The sequence below is a fragment of the Dromiciops gliroides genome, chromosome 1, assembly GCF_019393635.1.
Source record: "Dromiciops gliroides isolate mDroGli1 chromosome 1, mDroGli1.pri, whole genome shotgun sequence".
NCBI classification, from domain to species: domain Eukaryota; kingdom Metazoa; phylum Chordata; class Mammalia; order Microbiotheria; family Microbiotheriidae; genus Dromiciops; species Dromiciops gliroides.
Genome location: NC_057861.1, coordinates 705,330,851 through 705,353,318, shown reverse-complemented (window position 1 = coordinate 705,353,318; position 22,468 = coordinate 705,330,851). Strand labels below are relative to the sequence as shown.

Sequence of the window (22,468 nt, the reverse complement as noted above, 5' to 3'; positions counted from 1 at the left end):
TGTACAATTGAGATCAAATTGCTTGCCTTCTCAGGGAGGGGGGCAGAGAGAGGAGAGGATTTGGAACTCAAAAGTTTAAAAATTGATCATTAAATGTTGTTAGATGTAATTGGGAAATATTTAACCAAACAAAAATAATTTTAAAAAAAGACAGGGCTACAAGGGGCATTAGAATACCGAATATCAGAACTAGGAGGAACCTAAGAACATAGAATGTTGTAGCTGGAAGGACTTTAGAACAAAAAAATGTACAACGCTAAAGGACTTTAGAGATCATCCATCCAACCTCTTCATTTTACTGAGGAGGGTCAGACACTTGAAGGGAACTAAACAAGGTCACACAGTACACTGGGTAGTAGAACTTGAGGAGAGGTAGCAAATTAAAATATCACAATGAAATCATACAAACTCCTTGCAGGTGGCAATACTAGCCCTTTAGAGTTGAGTCTATAAGATATCAAGAGGAGTTGATAATCTTTAAGGGAAGTGATGATGAAATTTATTTCTATCCTTTAAAAAGAAAGATGGTGGACTAAGAGTGTAGAATGGTATATACATTGTCAGATGTGGTTGATGTGTTCACTTTCATTGCTTAATTGTTTCTCTTTGTTATAAGAGAGGATTCTGTTGGTTTGTTTTTGGGAAATCGCCCTGGGAGCTTGTTCTAGCAAAGGAACAGCTACTCATATACTTTTTTTCTTTTTGGTGGGGCAATGAGGGTTAAGTGACTTGCCCAAGGTCACACAGTAAGTGCCAAGTGTCTGAGGCTGGATTTGAACTCAGGTCCTCCTGAATCCAAGGCCGGTGCACCACCTAGATGCTCCCTACTCACATACTCTAGACTGAAAAACAGTATGCCTTTCTCAGGGAAAGTTGTCCTCTTCAACTGAGTGTGCAGCTTCAGGAGAGATGTCATGTAGCAGTGAGGGAGAAAGAGGACAGCTGCATAAGCAGCCAGATCAATTCTGATAGTCAATGGGGTGACAGATATCATATTATACTATGTTGTCCCTCTCTATAATATCAAGTGAAACATAAGAAGATGGTGAGATAGTATAAACACCTTTAACAAGGTGTTTGTCACCACATTGGAGGAAATGTATCCATCATAGAGTTCAAATCAAAAAGGAATTTTCATAGATCATTGGGTCACCTTTAGAGGTCAGGAAGGAATTGTAGAGTTCATCTAGTCCAATTTTCTCATTTCGCAGATGAGGTAACTGAGGATTAGGAAGCTTTAAGTGACTTGTCTGGGGTCACATGAGCAGTCAGTGTTGGATGAAAAAGTACTCCATATATTTCTGCTCTGGAATGATAATGCCGTGCTCAGGTTGCTATTGGTTCTACTTAATGAAATTGATGGCTGCTCCAAAGAGACTAGTCTAATCATCCATATGGGAAGAAACAGATGGATAAAGAATGCTTATGACCCAAACTACATCATACAGCCATATGGGCAGAACAGGAATTAGTCCATTAGAACATCTATCTTGAATAGATACTCCAGATAGATAAGGAACATTGGCCTAGAATTTAACAGGAGGTAAACAGCAAGTTGGCTTGTACCTGGATAATTGCCCAGTACTTTCAAAGATCCCAAGGTGCTCACTCACTCCTTGAACAGAAGCCCATATTTAAAAAACCAGCATTCTTCCTTTGATTCTATATGTTTGTGATTCGTAGAATACCACAGTTTATTAACAGTGAAAACCACAGGGTGATGGAAAAAAACCAACACCACATGATGGGGAAAAGAAGGCTAAAGTACATATGCAATGATGACTCGTATCCAAGAGATGGTATTGAATGTCACATCTAGGAAGTATGTGACCAGAAAAAAACATAATTTTGTCCATGAAGTAAGATAAAGGTATCAAAGATGGACAATGAATCTGGGTACTACACTGGTACTCATGGTACCTGAAAAGTTCTAGAGGGAGGCCTCCATTGAATTGGATAAATCCATTTTGTAGCATTCATAGGAGGACCTGGACAGAAATTCCCAAGGATGAGGAAGTTGTGGATGGGTTGTAGTCTATACCATTGGAGGCTGTGCCCACATCTTTGGAAGGAGGAAGAAGAAAAGGAGTACAGGGGGGTATAGTGGATAAAATGCTGGACTTCAAGTCAGGAAGATCTGTGCTTAAATCCCATCCACCTGGCTTTGCTCAGGTCAAGTCAAGTCAACAGGCATTTTAAATACCTACCACATCGCTATTCCTAGAAATGGAGATGTAAAGAAAGGAAAAAGGAAAGGAACTCCTGGTCTATAGAACCAGCAGCATTTTACCTCTGGGCTTCCATTGCCTTATCTATAAAATGAATTGGACTCAACGACCCTAGCAGGTCTATTGAAAAGGGAATTTCTTTTGTTTGTGGATTAGAGCAGGTGGCTCCTGAGGTCCCTTCCAGCCCTCACATTCTTTCTTTAAAGGCCATTTCCAGTTCTAAATCTACGATCTTATAGGACAGTAAGACTGCTTTCTCCCAAGGTTCCCCATTACTTGTTTTTTTGTTTGTTTGTTTGTTTGTTTTTTTTGCTTGAAGATGGGAATTAAGTCCAGAGTTAACAGTTTCCTCCACCTTCTGTGAGAGAAACTGTATGGAAAGTAATTATTCTTCCCCATTAACAGTTTAGTATAAACCGGATTAGAAGATTAGCTCTTAAGGAGAGAAGGGTTTGGAAGAGACGAAAACAAAGGACTGGTGAGTTTTACTGGGGGTGATGGAAAGACACGATTCTGGAGAGATGGGGGGGGGGTGGGGGGGGTGGAAAGGGTTGGAACTCTGTGCCATCAAAGGTCACAAAGAGGACACTGGCCATCTGGTCACACAGGGTAGAAAGTACTATTTCATGTACCTTACAGCTTTGTCATGGGACAGGAGACACTTTTTTTGTGTCATCCCTGCCTCTCCCCTGGGCAGTTTGGGGAAGCCTGATACCACTATGGTTTGCTACCTACATTCATAATAGAAGGAAATGCTAACTTTCAGTTAGAGGTAAGTCAAAGTCAAGATGTGATTCCCCCCCCCCCCATTCCAAGTTTACCTAGGGGAAAAACCCCTTCCACACATTGTTAGCTTCTTGTTCTTAAAAGGGAGGGGAAGTGGAGAGAGGTAAGGAGAGACTTTTTAGTCACAAAATTCTAAAACTGAAATGGGATCCCAGCATCATAGCTTTAGAAGTGAGCTCAGAGGACATCTGGTCCAGAATGCCCAATTCTACAGATGAGAAAACTGAGGTCCAGGAGGGTGAAGAGATCTTATAAATCGTCTGATCCAAACCCCTCATTTACTAAAGGACAGTTTGTTAACAAAAGAGCCAGATAAGGTTTATAAAGTAATTAACAGCAGATGCAGGGATGGAGATCAGCAATCTGGGCTCTTGTTCTAGCATTCTTTGCACTCCATTCCACTGTTAGTTCTGTGTCTCTGGGATAGCTGGAAGGAAACGTAATGGGAACACCAGTGTGCTTCTCTGAGAGGTTTTCATGTGTGGGGATGGGGAAGGGTTCTCCAGGGAAAGGGATTAGCTTTTTCTCCCAGTTTAAGACCACTTTCCTGATGGAACTCAGTGTTTAAGAGTCTAGGGGACGGTGGGTCTCTGCCTGCCTTTATCTCCAAAGAGCCTTCAGTTCTGCAGAGCCCCTGGGTGAAGGACAATATCAGTGACCTAAATGGTTTCCATCTTTACTGGGACCTCTGACATCCTCTCTCCCAGCCCTGCCCCCTCACATCCCTCACTGCTTCTTTTCTCTTTTCTTTTTCTTTTTTTTTGTGGGGCAATTGGGGTTAAGTGACTTGCCCAGCGTCACACAGCTAGAAAGCATCAAGTGTCTGAGGCCGGATTTGAACTTAGGTCCTTCTAAATCCAGAGCTGGTACTTTATCCACTGTGCCACCTAGCTGCCCCCCTCACTGCTTCTTATCAATGAGTTAGGAATCAGTTGGTTTGTGGCCTGAACTCCCTAAAAGCCTCACAGCTGAGGGAAAGAGGGGTCCCTGGGAGCCTTTTTGTCAAAGGTGGGAAAGGGTGGATAATCTGTTTTCTTGTTCACCCTCCTGTTTCCCTTCCAGTATTCCTCTTCTCCCAAGCACCTGACTGAGTCTTATTCCCACTTGGCCTTGCTTTTGGCTAACTGGCAACCAATTCCCAATCAAATGAGTTGGTAGCCATCTAATGGAGGGGTTCTCAAACTAGGGCCCTCAGACTCCCCAAAGGCTCCAATGGACAGATTTCAGGGGGTCTGTGGACTCAGATGGGAAAATTACACTTTTGTATATTTCCTTCAATTATGAATTAAAAAAAAACACATTATTCTGAGGAGGAACCCATAGGGTTCCCATTCCCTCATAGGCTTCCCCAGATGACCAAAGAGGTCTGTGACCCAAAAAAGGTGAAGAATCCCTTGTGTAGTGGTAAGAAACATCACAGTGAAACAAGTTAGAATCAATAGCCAGTGAGTCAGAATCTTTTCTCCTTTCCTTTTTCTGCCTATGGCCTCCTATGTACTTCCACTCTACCCTCCATGGACAATATTCTGGCTCTGTTGCTTATCACCTGTGTGAACTGGGGGTGAGTCACCTAACCGCTTTAGCTCTCAATTTCTTCCTCTGTAAAACAAGGAGAGTTGGACAAAATGGCCTCTAAAGTCCCTTTCAGTTTTAAATCACTTCTTTAACTGAAATCCTCCATAAACACAAACCATCTTGTTTTTTGATGTTAGGAATAGAAACAAAGCAGAGGCTATTTCAAGTCCTGATTTCTTTAAAAGAATCCAATGGAACACCCTACTCCTTTCATTTAGCCTGTCAAAGTCTATATAAACCATTGTATTTCTCTATTTCCTGGAATGTCTACTCAGGGCCCTCTCAAAGTATATAAACCACTATCTCGTAATACCTCCCATGTATTTTAACAGAAACTTACGTCAGTGTTGTGTTTTATGATTCTTCCATATGTCTTTTCCCTGCTTTTTTTTTTTTTTTTGCACAGCAGCTTTTATTCTTAAGAGTTTTGCCTGAGGCACTGAGGCTTGATAAGTGACTCTACCAGGGTCACTCAGCTGTTGTTGGTTTTTGTTTTCAGAGGGGACCAGTGCTATCTTAGGGTGATGTCTAGACTTGGTGTAAATAGGATTTCAATGAGGCAGAATCACACAGAGTCATCAGCTTCACTCTCTCTTCCAGTCATGGAATGTCCAGCAGCAGGACAAAAGTCAAGATCCCTGGCAATGGCTGGGGATACAGTGGACGACCTTGATGTCTTCAGTGTCTGACCAAGCTCCAAGCACCTGCTTCAGCCTCCTCCTATTTTTCTCATCTGCCCATTCTGCTGGGGGAAGTCTTCACATGCTGGGGCAGAAACATCCTCCTAACTCACCAATGGTTTTGAGGCCTGTTGGTTACCCTTGACCTGGTTTAACTGGTCTGCCAAGACAGTTTGTTTACACATGCTATGGCCAGGTGGACACCGAAGGTGGATGAGCAGCCCTGAAAAGGGCTAGAATAAATCACCCTGTAACTTTATTTTGAAGATGTCATCATGGGTCAGCTAGATGACACAGTAGACAAAGCACCAGCCCTGGAACCAGGAGGCCTTGAACCCAAATCCCTCCATAGACATAAGCCACCCCATCCTGCCTGCTCCACAAAAAACAAGGATAAACAAAAAAATGAATGCTTTATAGATATCATCCCTTCATATTCAATTCACACCTGTGCCCTCTAAGTATATGCCTTTCAGCTGCCTTAATACTGAGAAAGATCTTATGAGTTAGGAGTATTATCTTCCCATGTAGGAATGTAAACAGTTTAATCTTTTAATATCCCTCATGATTTCTTTTTCCTGTTTACCTTTTTATGCTTCTCTAGGGTCTTGTATTTGAAAGTCAAATTTTCTATTCAGTTCAGGTGTTTTCATCATGAATGCCTAAAAGTCCTCTTTTTCATTGAAGTGCCATTTTTTTCTCTGAAAGATTATATACAGTTTTGCTGGGTAAGTGATTCTTGGATATAGTTCCAGTTCCTTTGCCCTTGGGAATATCATATTCCATGCCCTCCAGTCTTTTAATGTAGATGCTGCTAAATCTTGTTTTATCCTTACTGTAGCTGCACAGTATTTGAATTCCTTTTTTCTAGCTGCTTGCAATATTTTCTCCTTGACCTGGGAGCTCTGTAACTTGGCTATAATATTCCTGGAGGTTTTCCTTTTGGAATCTCTTTCAGGAGGTGATCAGTGGATTCTTTGAATTTCTATTTTACCTTCTACTTCTAGAATATCAGGGCAATTTTCCCTGACAATCTCTTGGAGGATGGTGTCTAAGTTCTTATTTTGGTCATGGTTTTCAGGTAGTCCATTGATTTTCAAATTATCTCTCCTGGATCTGTTTTCCAGGTCAGCTGTTTTTCCAAGAAGATATTTCATATCACCTTCTATTTTTTTTTTTAATTCAGTTGGATTTGCTTTACTGTGTCTTGGTTTCTCATAAAGTCACTAGCTTCTATTTGTTCAATCCTAATTCTTAGGCAATTATTTTCTTGAAAGAGCTTTTCTATTTCTTTTCCCATTTGGCTTTTCAAAATGTTGACTTTTTTCTCATGACTTTCCTGCACTGCTCTCATTTCTCTTTCCATCCTTTCCTCCATCTTTCTAAATCTTCCTTCTATCTCTCCTACTTTCTCTTCAAAGTCCCCTTTGAGTGCTTCCATGGTCTGAGACCAATTCATATTTTTCTTGGAAGCTTTGGATGTTGGAGCTTTGACTTTGTTATTATCTTCTTCTTCTTCTGAGGGTGTATTTAGGTCTACTTTTCCCCCAAAGAAGTTTTTGATGGTCTGCTGCTTTCTCTGCCTGCTCATCTTGACCATCTATTTCTTGGCTTTTAACTCCTTAAAGTGTAGCACTGGTTCCAGGACACACTGTTTGAGCTACAGTGTGGCCCAGGGAGTGATTGGGCTTCTTCTCAGCCTGTCTGGCCTTTGAGTAGCCATGGCCTGCATTCTCTTTGACCCCAAAACAGAAGTCTGATTGACCTCTGATTCTCTGTGGTAGGAAGCTTGGCGTGCCTGTGCTCCTCCCCCACTGGGCCACCAGCACTTGATTCAGCCCACTGGTTCAGAACCAGGGCACTTCATCCCAACTCCATCAGAGACTGCCTCCACTTCACCCTGGCCTACCACTGAACCCCCTCAGCAGCCCGCAATCTGAGCCTCAGAAGAAGCCTCTGGCACTGAGGACTCTGAGGTGCATTGGAAGCACTGTATGTTCCTGGTTGGGTCCAGACTGCACACTGAGCTGTTCAGCTGAATCAGCAGATTATTGAAACTGCCTTCTTTTGTTGAAAAATAGTCTCACTCTGTTTTTATGTGCATTAGGCTGCTCTTTTTTAAAATGGTATTATTTGGGAGTGAGTGGACGGGTTTATCTGGAGCTTGTGGGAGTCACAGCCTCTCCTCTGCCATCTTGGCTCTGCCTGCCCGTGCCCCCCCCTCTCCCCCCAGTATAAATCAAAGGCAGGATTTAAACTTAAGGTCTTTCTGAGTGTCAGGTCAACTTGCTATCCACTACTCTATATAGCCTCTCTTCCATAGTCATTGCCTCATTGAATCTTCCTCACCACAACTTAGTGAGCCCAAGTATCAATATCCCCATCTTAAAGATAAGAACACTGAGGTTCCACTTGCTCAGATCACACAAGTTCATGGCAGAGCTTGGATTTGAACCCAGATCTCCTACTTCCAAGTCCCATGTATATCCTAGAGCACTAAGCTGCCTATTAGTTACATAATGTTTCCTTCCACCCCTCCTGGGGGATAGTTTGTGTTTTTCCTTTGTTTTTGTTTTTTCCCCTTCCTGGAGCAGGCAGCTGATAACAGCTAGGTCCCCAGCCCCACACACCCACATTCCTTATCGGCCACCCCATTCATCTTCCCCAGCCAGGCTCCCTCTTTCCTTCAGGTCTCCTCCTCCTCCTCCTCCTCTCTTCTTCTCCTCCTCCTCCTCCTCTTTCTCCTCTCCCCAGCCCTGTGCATTTCTCTCTGGGCCCTTTCCCAACCCCCGCAGGCCAGCTCATCCCATGTGTTTCCTGATTTACCTAAATTTGAAGTTGTCAGGCAGGAAGTAACCCATCTTGTTCTGTTGGCGGGCCAGGAAGATCTGCTTCAGTAGATTCTTCTTGCTGCAGCAGCCGTATCCGTTGAAGATAAATCCCCCAAAGAGGAGCTTACCCCCAGCAAACATCTGCAACAAACAGGGGAGAAGGAGAAAGGGGCAGGAGAGGCCTTTAGCATCAGTAGAAAATGATGACAATACTAAAGCCCAGCACAGACAGGGAGACCTGAGTGGGCCCTCTTTCATCCCAAGATCAGACCACAGAAAGCACTGCCTGGAGGGATGGGGATTTTTACTGCTCAGGGTTCTCCCCTGTCAAAGAACTAGGTAAGAATAGGGAATCCATCAGAAAAAAAAAGTTCAGGTGACAAACTTGGCCATCAGAATATTTAAGCATCTCATGACTTCATGGAGAAAGACCTGGGCCCAAGTACTGGCTATGTGACCCTGGACTAATCACTTATGCTCCCTTTTGCCCTAAGTAACTCTCTAACTTCTAAAGGAGGTGCTACATGCATGGGTAGAAGGAGTTTCTTCACCTGGGAGTTCCCTATACCAATAAAATTCCAGGCCCAGCCTCAATCCAAGAGTAGAACTAGGACTTCAGTATCCTCCCCCACCCCACCCCACCCCCAAATCTAGAATCTCTTCATTTGGTTCTTTATCTTTTGTATATATCACAGGTCAGATTTTTAGAAAGACTTAGGAACTCTGATCAATTGAATGACCAATCATGACTTCAGAGAGAGGATCCAGGAGGAAATAAGCACTTCTGGACATGGTCAGTGAGGGAATTTATTTTGTTAGACTATGCTTACTTATTAGAAGAGGTCTCAACCCCACCATAGTCCCAAATCTAGACAGGGGGTGGTGGTGAAAGGGAGGTGGGAGGGAGAGAAAATAAATGCTTGTTAGTTGAAAAAAAGTTTTAAAATTATACAAGTGGAGGCAGCTAGGTGGCTCAGTGGATAAAGCACTGGCCCTGGGTTCAGGAGGACCTGAGTTCAAATATGACCTCAGACTCTTGACACTTACCAGCTGTGTGACCTTGGGCAAGTCACTTAACTCTTATTGCCCCACAAAAAAATAAATAAACAGATAAAAAGAGACAGACTGGATCACATTTAGCTGAGCTGAGTTGGAGTCTGAAGGGAGTAAGGGCTGGACAGAGGATGGTACTAAGGCATGTCTACACCTTCCGTTGAAGTGGACTGGAGATAGAGATCCTAGGAACTGGGGAGGTTGAAGAACTGGGAAACCTGAGAGAATGAAACAGGATGGGGCTGGGAAGCAGAGTGTAGAGGCACAGAAGACCATGAAACTGAATTTACTGGGGACAGGGCCAATCTGGATGTCCACAGATGATAGCCACGAGGACTTAGACAGGATAGAGTGGACTTTAACTGGGGAGAACAAGGAAAACTTCTTGTAGGAGGTGGCTCCTGAGCCAACTCTTGAATTTGGCTGTGGAGAAGGGTTTGTGTTGGGGAGTCAGTCAGGCTGGAAAGGTAGGGTAGGGATATATGATAAAGAGCCTTGAAGGCCAGTCTTGGTTCTGCTTACTTTTATGTGTGCCTATACAAGGGAAGATGAGGGAAAGAAAGGCAGGGCTAGAAAGGGAAGGAAGCACTTCCAGGCATTAATGCACTCCAGGGAAAGAGAAGTATCCCATGTTCATCCCTACTCCTTTCCCTTGAACAGATCAGGTCACTGGATCATAAGTTCAGAGATTTGGACTTTGAGATGCTCCAAGACAGAGACTGTTTTTGCTTTTCTTTATAACTTGAGCACTTAGCATGATGGCTGGCAGACAGCAGGTGCTTCATAAATGTTTGTTGACCCATTGGTTTGGTGGAAGACTGCTCCGAGTAGGAGAGAGAAAATGATGGAGGAAGGCTGGATGGGGGAGGTGTGCAAAGGCTGGGTGGAGAGAGAGGAAGTGGGGTGAATGGTTGGAGTGGAGAGAGCAGTGAGTGGGTGGGAGCAGGAAGGTGCAGTGGAGATTGGAGGCTGTCACTGGGTGGGGCTGGGGAAGTGCTGGGTGGGGATTCAGAGGGCAAGAAGCCCGAAAGGTAGGGTGGAGTCCAGGGTGAGCAGACATTGTGGGTGGTGTTGGAGGTTGGAGGTGGAGGGAAGATAGGAAAGGCAGGGCTGAGATCCGCAGAGCCAAGAGGAAAAGGAGGGTGGGGCTGGGAGAGGTGGTACCAAGAGGGTGGGAAGGAGGCAGAGCTGGGGTCATCAAGAAAGCAGCAGGTCCAGATCTCAAAAGACACTCATTTGGGGAATGATGAAAAATGACTCAGTCAAGTGGGCCCCTTATGCTTTAGGGGCATTTGGAGCCCACTGCCTTAAGGAAAGTTTTGAATTCCCCTTCAGGGTAGGTGATACTGGGCTGAGACATTCTCCTGGGGCCAGGAGAACTAAGCCCAAAGCAGGGCAAAGGCTCCCTCTGGTGTCCCTCAGCTGGACCTTTCTTCTTCACCACAAGTCATTCTAGGGCACAGAAAAATCAGCCTTATCCTGGGGTGGGGGGTGGATTCCAAAGTCCAACTAAAGGGGGAGAGGGTTAAGGAGGAAGATCTCATAGAGACCTAGAGATCTATGAATTATTGGTGTCTACAAAGGTCATCAGGTCTTCCAGCTCTTAACAGATTATTTTTCAATTCTCTTTGACTAATTTACCAGAATCACTTCCCCATCAAAAATGTTATGAGTATCTAATCCATCACTATGAAAACAAGAGTGGGGCTGAAGTTGGGGGAGGCTTTCTGGAGAAGGTGTGACTTGATGTGGACTGAAAAAAAATGCTCTTAGGCCTCAGGTGATGCCATTAAAGGGTGATTGGTAAGCCCAAAGTGTGTGTGTGTGTGGGGGGGGAGATAAAGGAAGGAAGAAAGAAAGAGAGGAAGAAAGAGAAAGAAAGAAAGCAAAAGGAAGAAAGAAAAAGAACTGAAGGAAGGAAGAAAGAGGAGTGGGAGAATAGAGGAGGAAGTAATATGAGGGGTAGGGAGGGATGGAGATAATATAGAAAAGAAACAATATGTAAGTGGTCAAAAGATGTAAAAGTTCTCAGAAGAAGAAACGCAAACAAATCTTGTGCCAAATAGCTAATAATAAGAGAGATGCAAATGAAAACAACCCTGAGTTTTCACATCTGTTTCAGCAAATTGGCAAAGAATTCAAAAAATGGAACTCATGAATGTTGGAGGAACTGTAGAAAGGCAGGCACACACATCTATGGCTCATGGAGCTGTAAATTGGTCTAGTTCTAATTTAGAATGATGGAAGAGAGCTACTAAGTGGCTCAGCCTTTTGACCCCCATGATCTTATTCTGAGTGTATTCTGTGAGAAGGTCAATGACAGAAAGGCTCTCTACATAACCAAATATTCATAGCAGCACTCTTTGTGATAGCAAAACTCACCACCAACAACAATAAAAGACCCTAGAAGCAAAATTGTTACCCACTGATTAGGGAATCGCAAAGGAAATTATGCTATGTGAATGTAACAGAATATTATTGCACTAAGAGACAATGAATATAAGGAATTCAGAGAAACATGGGAAGACTTATATGAACTGTTGCAGAATGAAGTAAGCAAAAGAGAATGATATTCACAATGACTCCAGTAACATAGACAATAACAACACTAAAGAGAACCCAAACTGAGGAATTGGAATTAGTAGTCGTGGTCCCAGAAAATGAATAGTCTTGTCTCCTCTCAGACAGAGACATAAAACAACAAATAAGAAAAGGGGTGTATGTGGTCAGAAAAGGTCACTGTTGATTGTTTTTGCTTAAATATTTTTGCTTAAAATTTTTTTTTCTCTTTTCTGGAGTCAGTGTTGGAGGGTGATGGGTTAAGGGAGAAATGACAGGAATGAAAATTAAAGGCAAGAATGAAACTTTAAAATAGCTAGAAGAGAAGGGGAAACAGATGCTTTGGCCACCACTCAGAGACATCCTTAGCATTAATTACCAAGCTCTGATCTAGAGTAGTAGTTCTCAGACTATAGAGAGTGGCCCCCTAGGGGCCTGGGAAGTTACTGCAATGAATTTGCAAATCATATACAAGAAAGAATCATTATTTTCTTATGGAAAATATGTTACACATGTGTTTTTGAAAATACTTAAAATTTCAAACTAGTCAAATATACTACACACATATAGTATGTAATTAAAATTACATAGTAAAGAGGGGCAGCTAGATGGCGCAGTGGTTAAAGCACCGGCCCTGGACTCAGGAGTACCTGAGTTCAAATCCAGCCTCAGACACTTGACATTTACTAGCTGTGTGACCGTGGGCAAGTCACTTAACCCCCGTTGCCTAAAAAAAGACAAAAAAAAAAAAGTAAAATTACATAGTAAAATAATATACAATGTAGTTTGAAATTTAAAAATTATATGCTACATGTAGATATTACTATTTTCCAATGTATGTAAATGGTGTTGTGATTAATAAAAAAACCTAAATAATTTCGGGTATTACAAAATTCAGAGTAATATCATATTATTCATAGAGTTCTCTCTCTTTACTACATGGCCTTCCTGAAACACATCTGACCATCTCCCTTTCCCACTCCACGGCTCCTTATTGCCTCAGCTTTAAAATGCAAGAGGCAGCTGAGTAGTGCAGCGGATAGAGCACTGGGCTTGAAGTCAGGAAAATTCCTCTTTGTGAGTTCAAATCCAGTTTTAGCCATTTACTAGCTGTGTGAGCCTGGGCTAGTCACTTAACCCTGTTTACCTCAGTTTTCTCATCTGTACAATGAGCTAGAGAAGGAAATGCAAACCACTCCAGTATCTCTGCCAAGAAAAATCCAAATGAGGTCACAGAGAGTTGGACATGACTGAAACAATTAAACAAAAACAACAAAAAAATGCAAAATCCTCAGCTTGGTATCATAATCTCTTGACAGCCTGTCTGTAGCTTACCCTTCTGGGATTTGTAAGCACAACCCCCTTTCATGCCCTCTACATCCCAGTCAAATTGTCCTATTTGTAGAGGTTGTTCCTCATGTATTCTCTCTTCCCCAAAGCATTCTCTCCTCACCTCCACCTCTTAGATTCCTTATTTACTTTTAAGGCTCATCACTGTCCTTTGGGAATTCTCAGCTGATTTCCCTAGTTGACAATGCTCACTCACTCCCTCCTCAAATTATCAAGTATATACTTATCTGTTACTGTATTGTATCCCCCAATTAGAATGCAAATTCCTTGACAGCATGGACTGTTTTGTTTTGGTTTTATATCTGTCATATACAGTGTAGTGTCTTTCATGTAGTAGGCAATTTGTAAATTCTGGATGGATTGGATCCAATAGTGGCTTTTTCCACCCTCAGACAGTAGCTGTGTGACCCTGGGCAAGTCACTTAACCCTGTTTGCCTCAGTTCCTCATCTGTTAAATGAGCTGGAGAAGGAAATGGCAAACCACTCCAGTCTCTTTGCCAAAAAAATCCCAAATGGGGTCACAGAGAGTCAGACACGACTGAAAAATGCCTTAACAACAACAGATTTTCTCATAGTACAAATACTATTTATTATGTGGAAGTCTACAATTTTTTTAAAAGGGGAGGAGTCTTTATACTAAAAAAATTTGTGAACTACTGTCTAGAAGATATACTAATATGGCTTTAGCCTTCATCTTTGTTCAGTGATGTTATAATTTAAATATCATTGAAAAGACAGACAAGGATAGATTCAAGCAAAAAAGGAGAGTAATGGGGTAAAGAAACCATCCCAGGAATGAGGGAGGCCAGCAGTTACAGCCAAAACTCAATTCAGTCCAGCCTGATGCTTCTTCCTCTGTTCTTATTCTAATGTTAAGGGCTAAAATTCTAGCTAAACTGTCTAAAATACCTAGTGAGTGGTCGCCAATAAATTATAAGCTTTAGCAAGAGTTAGACTTTTAAGCATTTATTAAGGAGAATAAGAATTTGATAAAGAGAGAAGAAAGGCCTAGATTCCTATCTATTAAAGGGAGAGCACATTTCTAGCTCCACTCTCCACCAGAGTCCAGAGGAAAAGAGAGCGAGAGCGAGCGCCAGTCTCTTCCTTCCTCCTCCCACTACCCCGCGTCACTTCCTGATGCCAAAGAAAAGACTCCTGGTCTTGCCCTCAAAGACCTTCACTTCATGGGCGGAACTCTTCTACAGTAAGTCTCCAGCAGGTGGCGTCATTCCAATCGTTACACTAAGAAGGTTGTCACCCTGGAGCAAACGGAACAGTCCCAGCCCCTCCCCTGACCCCTGCTCAGATCTATCTGGCCTCAAGAGTGTTGTCTCCCAACTGTAGGTGAAGGACCACAAAACCATGGCTCTCAAAGGCCCTTACTTTTTGAAAGCTATAATCTAACACACACACACACACACACACACACACACACACAAACACACAAACACAATTGAACACCTTCTTTTCCTTATTCTCCTTGAATTCTGCTCCTTTCATCCTCATTTTGTCTCCCAGTCTGTACCTACTGAGCCACTGAAAACATAGCCACTTCCTCCCCCACAACCTAGGCTAGAGAAGATGTGAACTCCATACTAAAGAATCTTAATATTTTACTGATACAGAGTGCAATAGGGATTGGGAAATAGTGCTTCAGAGCAGGGGTCTCCAATGTGGGGCGGGGGAAGAAAATACATGACCTATTTCTATTTTTATCTTAAAAAAGAGACTAAGCTTTACAAATACTCAATATGTGGGTTGACATTGACACTCATTCAGAATGTTTACAGGTCATGTGCAGTGTGTGTAAGTCAGTAGGCAGTCATGTGTCATCAATGACATTCAAGTTTTCCTAAGGGAAGAATGGGAGCTCCACCTGTTGAAAGGGTTGCTGGTGGTGCCATCATTCAGTTCACTTGCAGTGTATTGCTATGCATTACATTCCTTATGTGCTCACTTAAATGGACTTACAGATGATATCCCATTTTAATTAAACTAACCCTCACAAAAAAGGAAAGCGGTTTACAAAGATTCCTCCAGGGAAAGCATGGGCTGAAAACATTTCTAAAAACATGAGCCTAGGGGCAGCTAGATGGCGCAGTGGATAAAGCACTGGCCCTGGATTCAGGAGGACCTGAGTTCAAATTCAGCCTCAGACACCTGACACTTATTGGCTATGTGACCCTGGACAAGTCACTTAACCCTGATTGCCCCACCAAAAACAAAAAGAAAAACAAAACAAACAAACAAAAACATGAGCCCAAAGAAAAAGCAGGAAAATGACATTTGGCTCTTCTCCTGCTCTTGGTATGAGCAATGTGAGGAGCTAGAACAATGATGACCGAACAAGTTCTGACAAGTTAGTAAAAAAAAAAAGGGAAACTGAGGCAGCTAGATGGCGCAGTGGATAGAGCACCGGCCCTGGAGTCAGGAGTATCTGAGTTCAAATCCGGCCTCAGACACTTAACACTTATTAGCTGTGTGACCCTGGGCAAGTCACTTAACCCCAATTGCCTCACTAAAAAAAAAAAAAGGGAAACTATTAGGATTATTTGAAATATTAATTTATATCTACTACTTCAAGCAATGAATATTACCCTCTATAAATTAGTAAGTATTTATTAATTGGGCAGCTAGCAAAGTTCTTTGCAAACCTTAAAGCACTATATAAGTGCTAGCTATTGGGGCAGCCAAGTAGCACAGTGGGTAGATCACTGGGCCTGGAGTCAGGAAGACCTGTGTTCAAATCTGACCTCAGACACTTGCTAGCTATGTGATCCAGGGCAAGTCACTTCACTCCTGTTTGCCTCAGTTTCCTCATCTATAAAATGAGCTGGAAATGGCAAATCACTCTAGTACCTTTGACAAGAAAACCCCAAATGGGGTCACAGAAAGTCAAACATGACTGGAACAACTGAACAGCATTTATTAGGCACTTACTCTGTGCCAAAGTCTGGGCTGTGTTGGAGATACAAAGAAAAGCAAACCCACAATGCAAATGTGCATAAATGTATATTGTGCCTAGAGATATTAGCTAATAGGGGTATGAAACCATCACAATTATCCAGACATCTAAAAACTAGGCTTTTGTTGCTGAAAGTAATGTTGCTTAAAACCCTTTTGCTGCACACAAACAGGGAAATAAAATTTTCTAGCCTGCTTAAAAAATCTTTTCCAAAAGACGTTGCAGTGAGTTTTGAACCCATTTGTTTAAAAATACAGAAACACAACATCTTCTGATTAGTTTGCAAAAAGAACCCTTTCATATCAGGGAAGGTGAAAATTTACCAGCCAAACTTCAACCCATGCCTTTGCATAATTGGTGGATATGTCTGGAAAATGCATATCATGATTTATTAAGCATACTTCTTCCCTGTGGATGGATGCATTTTTTTTCAAGAACATCCATTATAACTGAACTTTAGAGCCATGTCTTCAAAGGGCTGTATCCCAAAGAGACAAATCAAGATTTAAAAAAACAATGATAAAGTATATTCAATTATGTTGTTTTCACTAATAATTACAAACTTAGGGAAAGCAAAAAGGGTTTGCAGCATTATTAAATAGTTTTCTTTTTGGGGTTTTTTGCGGGGCAATTGGGGTTAAGTGACTTGCCCAGGGTCACATAGCTAGTAAGTGTTAAGTGTCTGAGGTCGGATCTGAACTCAGGTCCTCCTGAATCCAGGGCTGGTGCTCTATCCACTGTGCTACCTAGCTGCCCCAAATAGTTTTCTTAAAATCATTTTAATTAATTGTGCATTTATATAATTTTTAAATAAGTAAATATATGCCCACTAGGAGTGCATGATAAAAATAAATATACAAATTTTGGGGGGCTCCATCATGTGGTGTAGAACAGAGGTGTCAAGCACGTGGCCCACCCCTACCTGGCCACTGTGGGAATACTTACTATGGCACAAAATAGGTTAAAATGTAATTGGAAAATGATGAAAAAAATAAAGATCAAATAAAATATAGAAAACACTGCTCTTTAAAAACTAAGTCAATATTTAACCCAATCAGATTCTTATTATTTTAAAGACATATTAATGATTAGTGGGCCCCCTGGTTCTGTTGGAGTTTGACATCACTGTTATAGAGAATCTCATGTTGGACTTGGATTCAGGAAGACTTGGGCTCAAATCCCTTCCCCAACACTTGATTGGACAAGTCACTTCATCTCTCTAAGCCTCAGTTTTCTCATTTGTAAAATGGGAATGATAATAACACACTCCTCTCACAGAGCTGTTGTAAGGATCAAATGAGATTTCATTTGGGTGTGTATGCATGCATGCATTTACGTATAATTTCTATGCACACACATGCATCATGCACACAATAAATATAGTACATATTTATACATGCATACATATATGCACACACATACATACATAATATATGTAAGTATAAAGTGCTATATAAATATTTGCTATTATTAATGGAAATTCATTTAATTTAAGGCTAATTCACTTTTCAATGTTGTGGCATTCGGAATCAAATCCAAATGTAATCTTAGGAAAACTTCAGTGATGCTCTGAGGGTGGAAAAGGGAAGACATTATCATAAATGCTTGAGAAAACACAAATTGTTGGCCCCAGATTTTTTTAAATGCCAGATATCTTTAGGCGTCACGGACTCCATCTCTTCATTGGGCAGTTCTCATGTACAGATTAATTCTGGAAATAGTTTATTGGCAAAGTGACTATACTTTCAGCAAAATCAATTCCTTGGAGTTTGGCAATATTTTCACTCCTGTCTATTTTGACCTCAGCATTGGAGTCCAATATCAAGGTTCAAAGGGGCCAAATGGATTGACTGCATGGTGGAGTTTGCCTGAGGATTTAGTCTTTCCACTGAGCCAAAGATCTGGGAAAGGTTAATGGATTGAGCCCTGGGCTTAGAGGCAGGATGGACCTGAGTTCCAATCCCATTATCTGACAATTAGTAGTTTGTCTGACCTTGAGTCAATGCCTCTTGCAACTCTCCAGAATTTTCTATTATATCAGACAGGGTGCTCCCATCCTAGGGAGTTCCTCAATGCTAAGGAGAACACAGATCCTTTGGGTCTTCATGGGTGGAAGGCTTAAAATCCTGTCCTTTGCATTTATTAAATGCCATCCATATACCTAAAACTGCTCAGAAGTGGGAACCCCTTCACTCACAAAGGACTTGGATTTTAGGGGTACACAGGTGAGGACCCTGACCCCATAACTGGAACTGTATCCTATGAGTCACACTTTATTATTATTTTTAAATTAAAATTATTATTATTATTATTATTATTATTATTATTTGCTGGGCAATGAGGGTTAAGTAACTTGCTTGAGGTCACACAGCCAGGAAGCTTCAAGTGTTTGAGGTCGGACATGAACCCAGGTCCTCCAGAATCCAGGGCCAGTGCTTTATCCACTGCGCCACCTAGCTGCCCCAAGTCACACTTTAAAAGGGATATTGATCAACTGGGTCCTATGCAATGGTGGCTGATCACTGGAAACTGACATATGAAGGACAGCTAAAGAAACTGAAGGTGTTTGAGTTAAAAAGAAAACCATAGCTTCACTGATTCAGAGACAGAGCTAAAAGGCACCTTAGAGGCTACTGAATCCAACTCCTCCATTTTGGAGGTGAGGAAGCCAAATCACAGAGAGATCAAATGACTTGCCCAGGTTAAATAGGAAGAGAGCAAAGAAGCATTTAATTAGCACCTACTATGTACTATGCACTATGCTAAGTGCACCTACTTCCCAGGTTTGTTGGGAGGACCAAATGAGATAATATTTGTTGTTGTTGTTGTTGTTGTTGTTTGTTCTTCATTCTCAAAGAGGACCATGCCATTGGAAGATGATGTCATGGTCTCAGCAAATTGGATGGAAGTGAGGGAGGGCTGTGTAAAGTCACCAGCCTCATTCTCTCCTCCAGAGCCACCCGGGTCCAGTGGCAAGATATACATCAGGATGACTGGAGATGGCCCTGGATGTTTTAAGGAAATTGCGATTAAGTGACTTGCCCAGGGTCACACAGCTAATAAGTGTCTGAGGTGAGATTCAAACTCAGGTGCTCTGTCCACTGCACCACCTAGAAGTCTTGATAATACTTGTAAAAAGCTTTCTTAGCTCAGTGCCCAGAACATAGTAGGTGCTATATGAATGCTAGTTATTATTATTTAGTGAAAATGAAATATCATTTCATTTGGTCCTCACTGCAACCCTGGAAAGAAGATGCTATTATTATCCCCATTATGAGGAAACTAAGGCAATCCCCTGCTTGTTTAGTTATTTGCCCAGGGTCACACAGCTTGTAGGTGTCTGAGGCTGATTTGGACTCAGGTGTTCCTCATTCCAGGCTGAATAATCTACCTACTGAGCCATCTCATTACCTTTTAAACACCAGATCTGCTTCTAACCCAACCCCCTTACCTTCAACCATCATTGAGGGGAGAAGTTACTGTGGAGAGGGGGCCTACTTCCACATCACCACCAGCAACGATTGCTATCTAGCTGCCACTAACAGGGAGATCAGCACCCCACCCCCATTCCCCAGACTAGTGGACCTGCTTCCAAGGAAGCCCTCATTGCCATCATCCAGGGAAGCAACTCCTGTGGAGAAGAGACTGGTCATCCCTACCAACTGCTGATCAACAGCTTTCAACAGGGAAGACAAGCCAACCCAGCTAAAGCAGCAAGGCATCCTGAGCTATAGAAAGGAGCATGTGGGGCAAGTCAAATCGTCATCACTACCGTGACTACCATTTTCTCTCAATCTCTGATGGAGACAGAGCAGGACCATGAATCCATGATCATTTGGAATAGCCGTGCTTTCAGCCCCCGTGTCTAATGGTTCAACATGAGAAACTGACATGATTTTGTCAGTGGAAATGACATTAAAGGAGAAGCATGACCACCTGCTTTTCTGCTGTACCCTAAGAACCATGGGACCTTTACATCCGACCTGCAGCTAAAACCTTCCATGTGCGTTGTTGTCCCCATTAGAATGTGAGCTCCCAGAGAGCAGGGACTGCTTCTGCTTTTCTATTTGTATTCTCCCTGCTTTGCACACACTAAGCAATTAATAAGGGCTTTAGTCATCCATCCATCCATCCATCCATCCATCCATCCATCCATCCATCCATCCATCCATCTATGACAAAACTTCCCTCTTTCAAAGGTTGGCTGTTGCCCTAGACTCACCAGAACCATTCCAGGCATGACATCATACTTCTGTACCAACAGTGGTGGATCTTCCTGTAGGGCACCATGGATATTATACCGAAGCAGGCGGTAAGGGTCACGCCGACACTGCAAAGACATAGAAATGGCAGTTTGTTTATCCTCACAGGGCGAAGTAGACTTCCTTAGAAGTCCTGATAAATGAGTCAAAATCAGTTAAAGAGAAAAGGGCACTTTAAATGCTAGCCATATAACCTTAGGCAAGTCACTTAATCTTTCTGTGACTCAGCTCCCCCATCTGTAAAGTGAGGTCCCTTCTAGCTCTAAACCTATGGTCCTATTATTATAAAGGAGATACTTTGACACGAGGCATACTGAGCAATCAGAAAATCCCAGTCATTCTCTAAAACTCATTTAGAGGAGACTTCTTCAGGAAAAATCACTTGGGACTCTTCTGAGCCTGGCATGAATATAGGAAGATGGGATTTCCACCAGTTTCTTCTAACGGAGCCTATGGTATGGAGGAAGGGAAGGGGAAGTCCTGTACTGATGACTCATCATGGCATAGAGGTGAGCTCTCCAAGGCTATACCAGGGGAGCACAGCCTCCAGCAAGTCCTACCAACTACAAGTCTGACTGGCAATGAATTGGATGTCTGCTATCTAAGTAAGGCCAGTCTAGGCAAGGTTGGGATGGGCAGTGGTCCTTGCCATAAGATTGGCCACCAACCAAGTGAATCCTCAAGTAAGCTGAAGGGGTGGTTGTAATTTGCAGTCATAGAGGGACTATGGGAGGAATTTTTGTACTGATAATAAATATCATAGACATCTCACTACGAGCTGCACAAAATGGTTCTTGGTTTGGTGTGGGTGGGGGTGCAGGACGGGGTAAGAGGAGAGCCCCAACCCAGTCTGCAATCTGGTGGCTGCCTAGTTTAATTATTCTTGCTACTCCTCAAGGGATCTCTCTCATGATCCTGGACTGAGAGTTAAAAGGGACCTTAGGTGTCATAGATTCTTACCTCATTTTGCATATGAAAAAACAAAGGATTACTACATCCTCTAAATCTGGCACCCAGGGCTGAAACCCAATTGTCCTACCCTAGTTAAAGCTTTGTTTCTGGGCCAATTTGTTTCTCTCTTCCCTTCTTTTACCCTGAGTCCACTCTAGTTAGCTTTATTAAGCCAACAACTCTCATTAGATTGGAAGCTCTTTGAGGGCAGGGGCTCTCTTATGCCTGTTGTTTTTATCCCTAGTGCATAGCACAGCACCTAGAACATTAGTAGTAGGCATTTAATAAATGTTTGTTGACATGTACTGATGGTTTTACATTTTAGCATCTATGGGGAAATGGGGCTAAACTAAATAATGAACAAGAACAGGAAGTCACAATGTATGAGAACTCTTTTACATCTGTATATAGTTGCAGATATTCCTAGTCTCCAGTGAAATGAAAATGGTTCCAGAGGAAAGGGGAGGTGGAATGGGGTGAATTACATCATATGAAGAGGTGCAAAATACCTATTACAATAGAGGGAAATAAGGGAGGGGTGAACATTGTTTCAACCTTACTCTCATTAGATTTGATTCAAAGAGGGAATAACATATACGGTCATTTGGATAAAGAAACAGCATATTCTTTAGGGAAGTAAAAGGGAAAGGGGAAAAGGGGGGACTGATAGAAGGGAGGGCAGAAGCAGGGGAGAAAATGGTAAAGAAAAGGGAGGGGGGCTGATAAAATAGAGGTCACATTGGGGAAGCAGGGGTAAGAAGCAAAAGTTTGGTGAGGAGGAATAGGGGGAAAGAAGAGGGAAAAATACAAAGGGGGTAAATAGAATGGAGGGAAATAGACAGCTAGTAATAATAACTGTGAATATGAATGGGATGAACTCTGCCATAAAACGGAAGCAAATAGCAGAGTGAATTAAAAACCAGAATCCTACAATATGCTGTTTACAAGAAACACATTTGAAGCAGAGAGAGACACACAGAGTAAAGGTAAAAGGTTGGAGCAGGATATATTATGCTTCAGCTGAAGTAAAAAAAAAGCAGGGGTAGCAATCCTTATCTCAGACAAAGCTGAGGCAAAAATAGACCTAATTAAAAGAGATAAGGAGGGAAACTAGATCTTGCTAAAAGGTACTATAGATAATGAAGTGATATCAATACTAAACATGGATGTCCCAAGTGGTATAGCATCCAAATTCTTAGAAGAGAAGTTAAATGAGTTACAAGAGGA

General features: G+C 42.2%; 1 protein-coding gene across 1 annotated transcript in view; it reads right to left on the bottom strand.

Moving 5' to 3' along the window:
* Window positions 1-22,468, bottom strand: part of C1H3orf20 (chromosome 1 C3orf20 homolog) — a 103,139-nt gene that overhangs the window by 11,573 nt on the left and 69,098 nt on the right. Inside the window, exons 15-16 of the mRNA XM_044001448.1 lie at window positions 20,251-20,358; window positions 8,096-8,241 (exon numbers count right to left, since the gene is read on the bottom strand). Coding sequence (XP_043857383.1) covers window positions 8,096-8,241; window positions 20,251-20,358 — 254 coding nt within the window. The remainder of the gene's footprint in view (window positions 1-8,095; window positions 8,242-20,250; window positions 20,359-22,468) is intronic.